The following is an 8,002-nucleotide window of genomic DNA, read 5'->3' on the forward strand; positions in this document are numbered from 1 at the left end:
TACAAATCCAAGGCAGTTTCTACTGCCGGCCTTCCCTTTCTGCATGCTGGCCATCTGAAGGAGGGAGCCATAGAAGAGAAGTCTTCCCAGCTGAGAAGGTGATGGCTGGTCACATGGTCCTGAAGAACAGTAAGCTGGGTGGGTGTGGGCTGGTCTCAGCCAAAGGTTGCCCTTTGGCCATGTGCAGGGTCCTCAGCGAGGGCAGACGAGGCTCCAGCCTTCTCAGGAGTACAGTTTCAGCATCAGCCACTGGACGTGATGGGAAAGCAAAGGAAGGTCAGTTCAGACCTACCTCTAACTTGGGCCTCCTCCCTCTTACTCCTGGGGAGCCATGGAGACAGGACATTAATGATGGTTTAGCCAGAGGGACCACACCATCCATTAGTAAGTATAAATCAACCCGAAATATAATCGACCTTGACTTCTCATGGCACCTATGAATGATGACAGCCAAGATAGAGGCTGATTCTGTATTCAATTCTCAATGACTTTTTTCCCATGAATTCAATTTGGCAAGCTCCTGCCAGCTCCGTGCAGGTGTGCAGACTGGGTAGCAGAAATCCATTAGAGCATATTCTACGTGTTTACACTTATGGGCCCCTTGGTCTGACAGCTTTCTGTGGGTGTGATGAAGGATCCCTCTAATTCATATAGAGGGGACCTCTGGGGAAACCACTCCCCAGGCCAATCCATCAAAATGATGATGCCGATGATGAAGCTGATAAGGGTGACGTTACCAGTGTTGTCAAAGAAAGCCCCAGAGTGAAATTCCAACAAGGTGGCTTCCGTTTCCTGCAGACCCTGGGTGGTCCTGCTGGTCTCATCCTCATTGAGCTGAGATGGTCAGAGCTGGAGGTGATCTCAGAGACCACCTAGCTCCACTCATTTCACAGGTGGGGCAGCTGAGGCCCCAGAGAGGTAGTGAGATTTGCCTAAGGTCCCGTAGCTAGTAACAAGGAGTGCTGTGGCTTCAACTCAGACCTGTCCAGATCAGCACTTTGCTTTGCTGGAGCCTGATGAAGCTGTGGGCTGTGCTGTTTCAGGTGCCAGACTCATGTCCCCCTGTTCCCCCATCTCTGAGCCTACCACTGGGGGAGGAGTGCCTGGGATCAGGAACTGATGCCTCAGCAGCTCGGTGTAGGGCTAAGCATTTTGGGGCTGGGCCTGGAAGACTTTAGCCGTTGTCCTTCCAGCTGAATCCCACCTTCACACATAGACATTGGAGTGACTGAGGGGAGACATAGGCTGAGGGTCTCTACCTCTTAGAAGGCTATTCCATAGAATGGACATTTTAGACCAGGGGAGATACCCCAGCTTTTACAGAATCCTTTCTAAGCAGCCCAAACAGAGGAAGCGTTGCAGAAAAAAGAAGAGCAGATACTTCAACTCCAGACTCCAACATCCTTGCAGTAAACATTACCTAGCACCACACCGGGCACCTAGCAGGTGCTCCGTAAATCAGTGCATTTGCAATGATCAGGGAGGACAACTGGTGCCATCCATGAATTTGTCTTTTCCGAGACATATCACCTCATTCATTCAACAAATGAATGTCTTCTAGGTTTCAACTTCAATGCCACCTCCTCCAGAAAGGCCTTGGTGGAACCCCCTATCTAGACTAGCTCTCCCGTTACCGTCTGTGCTAGAGTTCCTTGCTAGAGCCAGGTCCTCACTCCCTCTGTGTCCATGCCCTGCCATGTCTGCCAAGGGATGTGGAAGAGGAGGAGGCGCTTTCCCCCTCTGTCAGAAATGGGCTTGGCCATGTGACTTGCTTTGGACAAGAAAATGAGTTGCAGGTGTGCCAGATCAGAGCCTTGGTCTCAGAAGCCTTGTATGTTTAAACTCGCTTTCTTGTGCTGCTGTCATTGTCCCGAGCAGGGCAAGCTTGGTCAGAGTTTCTTCAATTAAGGTACCCAGCAAAACCCCCAGCAAACTCACAGAGGCGTGAGCAAGCCAGCCGAGATCCACGGACTCCTGGCCATGTGCCTCAGGAGCTAAATAAGTGCTTATTGTAGGCTGGTGAAGTTTGTGGATCTGTCACATGGCATCATGATCGTACATGCTAGATACACTAAGTCAGTCTCCTGTTCCCTTCATATGTATCTAGTACAAAGTGGATGCTCAGTAAATATTTAACGGATAAATGAATGAATGAGCGCAATGAATGCAGTGCTAAGTCTCAAACTCAGTAGAATGAAGGGTCCCCAGAGTCCTCCGTCACTAGAGCCTGGCCCTGCAATGGCCACCTCTACCTAAGAAGATGTCAGCTGCCTCCTTGGGGAAAGTCTTACCTCTGGCTTCTGGAGGTATATTCCTTTGCCATCTTGGGTTAAATTTTGGAAAACTTCTGTGAAAATGCAGCAGAAAGGAACACAGTTAATTTTTGTGTGTGTCTTGGAAACATTATGATCTACTTCCTCCCATTCATGGCCTCACCTTAACCACATCCATGCTGAAAATGTGAGGGAATCCAATTTCTGCCTGTGTATAACCTCATGCGGCCACATTTATCCTAACTGAGCTACTTCCAACCTTTGCCTCTGGAACAAGGCAGGGTATCAATAGTGTGGGTGGATGTGGCCAAGTTTCCCAGGCACATGGCCAGGTTCCCCACAGCTCCCCTGGCCTGCTGTTTCTGAGCTGGCAGCTGTCCTTCCCCCGTGCTTGAACTAGGGACAAGTGGGCGATCACAGCCGTGCAGAGGAAGCCCTGGCCCGCCCTCCTTCCCGCCAGCTCACCCTCCATGTTCTCCGCATGCAGCATCAGATGCACAAAGCTGACGAAGTCCATCTGGAGGCTGGGGCCGCCGTAGCGGATCAGCATCAGCTGGCACACGTCATCACTGAGCACGATTCCTGCAGTGAGCACAGGCTCCCGCCGTGGGTGCTGGGGTCCTGCACCTGGCTCCCCTCCCGCCTAAGGCCCCTTTAGTGGTCCCTCCGCTTCAGGGACCTGAATCCTGATAGCATGGAGATCTTCTCTTATGGGGTTCATTTTGAATTGTTTAATTATTTAATCAATTTATTTTACCTTCTCTCCATTCCCCACCCCTGCCCTGTTAGGCAACTTGCATGAGGCCTTCAAGGCAGGAGGCAGTCTGCTCGGCGGTCAAGAGCATCTGCTTTGGAGCCAGGAGGTCGTGGATTTAAACCCCAGGCAACTTACTTAACTTCTCTGAGCTTCAGTGTCTTCCTCTGTCAAGCAGGGATTATAACAAGGTGTTGTTGAAGATTAAGTGAGACCTGGACGTGCCAACCCTCAGTAAATTAGCTTTAATCACGGTGACAATAACAGTGAATGTTTGTGTTATGTGCCAATCCATGTCTTTGGGAGTCACACTGTGTATCAGTCACTTCAAAACACCCCGCACCACCTCCTCCCTGCCAGCGTGCACCTGCCCGTGCGGGCCTACAGCCTGGTGGCACCCGCTCCTCCCGTGCCTACCTGCCTCCCTCATGGCGCCCGCAGCTGTGCCCAGTTCAGGTAGCCTGATCCGTTTTTGTCTTGCTTGTGGAAGACCTCCTGCAAAGAACCAAACCAAAGGCTAAGGAAGCCAGGCACTTCCAAGCACCCACTCAGAGCCCCTACGTGCCCCAATGCCAGCACCACAGGGACACTGTCAGGGACGTCTGAGGCTCCCCCAGCAGGGCCTGCCATCGGGATAAGAATGTGGTGGAGGGTCCATGCCTGGATCCCACCACCTCGCATTTTTTATGGAACAAGGCTGCTGAGAAAGCAAAAGGTCCTTTTGTCACGGGTGCAGACAGTCTGGGTGTAGGTGAATGTGCTAAGCACATCAGCCACACTTTGAAGTGGTTCCAACGGTCTGACTCAGGGGACAAGTGGGAGAATTGCAAGTTGTGAGCAATGACGGGAAGAGTAGGGCAGAGCCAATTTATGAAGGACTTTAAATGCCAAGTGTGCTAGGAGTTTGGACTGTCTCTGAAGCCAATGGGGAGCCTTAAAAAGCTTTTCGAAAGGAAGCAACGTGATGAGATACACGTTTTGGAAATTCAGGAGACTAGTGCAACAGGCTGTCTGAGTTTGGAGGAAAGGCTCGCTGGCCGGGGAGCAGAGATTTGGTGAATTGGATATAAAGGGCTGCAGGGGAGAGAACCGTGTTCCATAACTTTGCAGAACTGCCATTTCTGCACCGTCCTCTGCAGATGTGTGGTAAGGCTTGTTCTTACCTGATAGAGCATTAGCTGCTTCCACAGGTCCCTGAATTCCTGGATGCTCACAGTACCTGACGCGTTAAGCTGACAACAGGTTAAGGTAAAAGCTGCCAGGGAGCGTCCCACCCACACCCTGGAGGCAGCGATCGGCCCTCCACACAGCAGTGTGCAATTTGTGCACGGCCCCGTTCAGTGTCCGATATCCCAAGGCGGCCTCACCTTGCTGGCCAGTCCAGCCCAAGGGTCTTTCGCCCTTGCTAGGAAAGGCCAGAATGAGCCAGAACACAGCAGCACAGGGAGAAGTGACGACGATGAGGTGATGATGGTATTGACCATAGTTAGTTATCATTTAGTGAAGCAGATATTTTGACGTGGCCAATTTGATGCGATTTAAATAAAAAACAGTAACATTTTCTCATTGTTTAAAAACCAGCTTATAGAAGGAGTCAGGCATACTGTGGCTAAGGGTGCCTCTTATATTTTCAAAGTTTAATGGTTAGCTTTGTAGACCAACCACATCCTGCTACCCCTGGCATCAGAGAGACTGAATCAAAATACCACTACACACCACCTCGGAGCCCTCACTGTGGTGTAGCCCTGTTACACACTTACCATCTGTGTTACTTCATTTATGCCAGGCGGGTGAGGTAGGCTTAACCTCCCCATGTTCTAGGGGGTGAAATGAGCCCTCAGGGAGGTTGTGATCTTGTTGAAGTTCACAGCTGGTGACAGGGCTCAGACCTGCTCCAGTGCCTGTACACCTAACCACCGTCCTATGCTGTCTCTGAGTTTCTGCAGACTGTTTTTGTTTTTACAACCCCCGCCAGACTATCACTCTTTATGGCTCTCTGTAGTGTGGATAACAAAACTTTGAATAAAATTGTTCACTTAGAGAGGCAGAGCGTTTGCTAGAAAAATTGCAGGGCTAAGAACCAGGAAAGCTGAGTTCATGGTATGTTGTTTAACCTCTCTGAGCCCTGGTTTCTGATCTGCAAAGGGGGCAGCCACCTCCCGGTCACCAGATGGAAAACATAGGGCCCCAAGGCCTTTGTAAAGGCTCTTGTACACCTGGAGAGGTGTTAACCAACATCACCTTGCAGCCGCCTCATCCTCCCTCTCAGGAAATGAGGTTATTGTTGAGAGTAGCTAATGTTGATCACCTAACATTGATCACCTATTAGATGATGGCTCTGTCCTCAGCACTTTGCCTGTGTTAGCCCATTTGCGTTTCCACATCAATCCTATGGAGCACATGCTTCAGAGGAGCACCTGGAGGCACAATGAGGTTCAGTGACCTGTCCAAGATCCCAAACTAGTAAGGGCTGGGGTTGGGGTTCAAACCCCGCATGAAGCTCTCAACCAGAAGGGCAGCATCCACCCACAAACCTGAAAAGATACGTCCAGCAAGGCCAGCATCCCCTGGCAGGCTTCAAGGCTGAAGAAGGGCTGTGCGCTCCCTAGACCTGAAAAGGAGCAGAAAGAGTGCAGGCAGCTGGCCCCAGGGCTGCACGTCCCTCTCCTGAGCAGGAAGAGGCGGTGCCACACCACCAGCCACAGTTCTAACGACCACCACGTAGTGGGGCTGGGAAGAGAGAGAGGGAGAGCAGTGGACAGAGCGGGGATTGGGGGTGGTTTCCTAACCTTCACCACCCCTTTCTGGACCCAGTATTTTGCAGGTATCTCTCCAAAATATGGTACCAAGACTTGAACACAATCCTTCAGATGCAATTCAGTTAAACAGAATACAATGGACCTATCGCTTCCAAAGTTTTTGGTCAGAATTTCCCAAATTATATTCTGCAGAAAACAAGTTTTGTGGTCAAATAAATGTGGGATACTCTGCATCCATAGATCCTTTTGTCCATTCACCATGGACCTCACATGACAGGTAATGAGAACCCAAGTACCACTGACCATGGAACCTAACCCCTTTTATTTCATGGAACACTTACTAAAACCTCTTAGTTTCTAATGTTTCTTGGAACATGATTTCAAACACACAAATCTAAATGCTTCCCTTAAATGCTGCCTGAATTTGTATGAGCTCATTTAGCAGCAACTTGAAACTATTAGCTCATGTTAAGCTGAAGGTCGACTCCATTAACCAAGTATCTTTCACATAAACTGCCACAAAAATGAGGTCTCTTCTCTTTAGAACTTGTGCAACCATTTTATAAAAATATCATAATGGCAGTGGTTTATTATTTTCCTGACTATATTTCATCTTTTTTGGTATGGGCACAGCTTGTTGGGAACATTATGGATTTCAATTCTGCTGTCTATTATATTAACGACTTCTCCCAGCTCTGTGCCATCTGCAGATCCAATAAGCCTATATTCCATGTCTTCTTCCAAGACATTAATAAAAATCGGGAAAGTGAATGGGACCAGGGACAGAATCTAGAAACTCTCATCTAAACATTCAAATATCTAGGCTCTCAGCTATAACTAGACAGATTTTCCCTCTGATTTTATATTGTATAACTCTTGGGAATGGTGATAGGATCTGTTACGATTACATCTAATATTGTTATTATTTTCCAACCCACATTTTGTCATTCATCATGGGAGACTTTACCACATATTTTGCCAAAATCTACAATAGTTCTCTGATCTATCAATCCAGAAACCCTGTCCTAAGACTAAATAAAAGCAATTTGTCCATATATTCTTTGGAAAACTATTTTGCGTACTTGTGATAAAGATATTTAAAAAATTTTAAATGTGTAGGAACCATCTCTTCTAGATAACTAGAATCAGCCAAGAATCAGGGCTAGAATTTTTTTCAGGGGTCGGGGAGGTGAGAGGAGGATTCTTATGTTCTATAATTTCTAGAGTCTTTCCTTCTGGATCTTTTACTGATAATGGAATTTGGCTTTGAGAAGCCACCTGGAAATTCTTTCAAACTCTGAATCATCCAATAGCTTGGACTATAATTTGTCTGGGTTTGAAATCTTGGCTTCATATAAAAGAGAAGCGATCATCTATCTTAGGCAGCAAATACTTTTTAATTGTTTATTTGTTTTCACTTTGAAGTTCATTCTCCTCTCTGGAGAAATCAGCCTATTTCTTCCATATTCTTCTCACTCCAAATATGTGTATAAAAAATTTCATATGGCCTTTAAGCCTTCCTTATAATTTATCCCCAGCTTCATATGAAAGCATAGACACCCATTTGCATCATCTAGGTGGTGTGTGCTCTCCTTTCAGATTTTTATAGCTTGATCAATTTAAACCTGAGTTCATCAGAGAGCTCCCTGGGTAGACTAGTCAATACTTAATATTTATATCCCAGGTTGAGAAAATGGGTGCAGTTCTTCCACATGGAATTGATATGCCAAAAAAGAAGCACTTAGCTTTTATTTTCAAAGTAGCAAAATGGCAGAAATCGTTTTCACTGCCATATATCTCTACATCCAAACTAAGCAAAAGCAAAACAAAATAAAACGCAACAGAACTATTTTCAAAGCTGCATGAATTTTTCTACTGCTTTGTCAGACCACATAGCCCACCCTGGTGTAAAACATAGCTGCTGGGTGGGGCGGGGCTCAGTAATTCACATGTCCCACCAAGAGAAAGAGGAACAGAGACAGAGTTCAGAAAGGTTGTGTCCCCTCTGCGTCCTACAGCACGGCTCCAAACACTTACTTGACCAGTGCATGCGGTTCAGGATCTTCTGCAGTTGAACTGCTTTAATTTCTGGATACTGGAGCGAAAGTAGAATGGCAAGAGAAAATCATCATTCCTGAAGGCTCATTCGATGGCAGAGAGGTCATGTGACTAGACACATAAATATTAAGAAACTGGAATTTCATAAGAACTTTACA

The 8,002-nt window shown here is 47.3% G+C and overlaps 1 protein-coding gene across 1 annotated transcript in view; it reads right to left on the reverse strand.

The window, feature by feature from the left end:
- Window positions 1-222: 222 nt before the first annotated feature.
- CAPN14 (calpain 14) overlaps window positions 223-8,002 on the reverse strand; it is a 22,592-nt gene continuing 14,812 nt past the window's right edge. The window contains 8 exon segments of the mRNA XM_012652446.1: window positions 223-249; window positions 2,292-2,347; window positions 2,739-2,855; window positions 3,445-3,465; window positions 3,468-3,522; window positions 4,191-4,259; window positions 5,574-5,638; window positions 7,824-7,881. Coding sequence (XP_012507900.1) covers window positions 223-249; window positions 2,292-2,347; window positions 2,739-2,855; window positions 3,445-3,465; window positions 3,468-3,522; window positions 4,191-4,259; window positions 5,574-5,638; window positions 7,824-7,881 — 468 coding nt within the window.

Source organism: Propithecus coquereli, unplaced genomic scaffold (assembly GCF_000956105.1).
Source record: "Propithecus coquereli isolate 6110/MARCELLA unplaced genomic scaffold, Pcoq_1.0 Scaffold39, whole genome shotgun sequence".
Classification (NCBI taxonomy): Eukaryota; Metazoa; Chordata; class Mammalia; order Primates; family Indriidae; genus Propithecus; species Propithecus coquereli.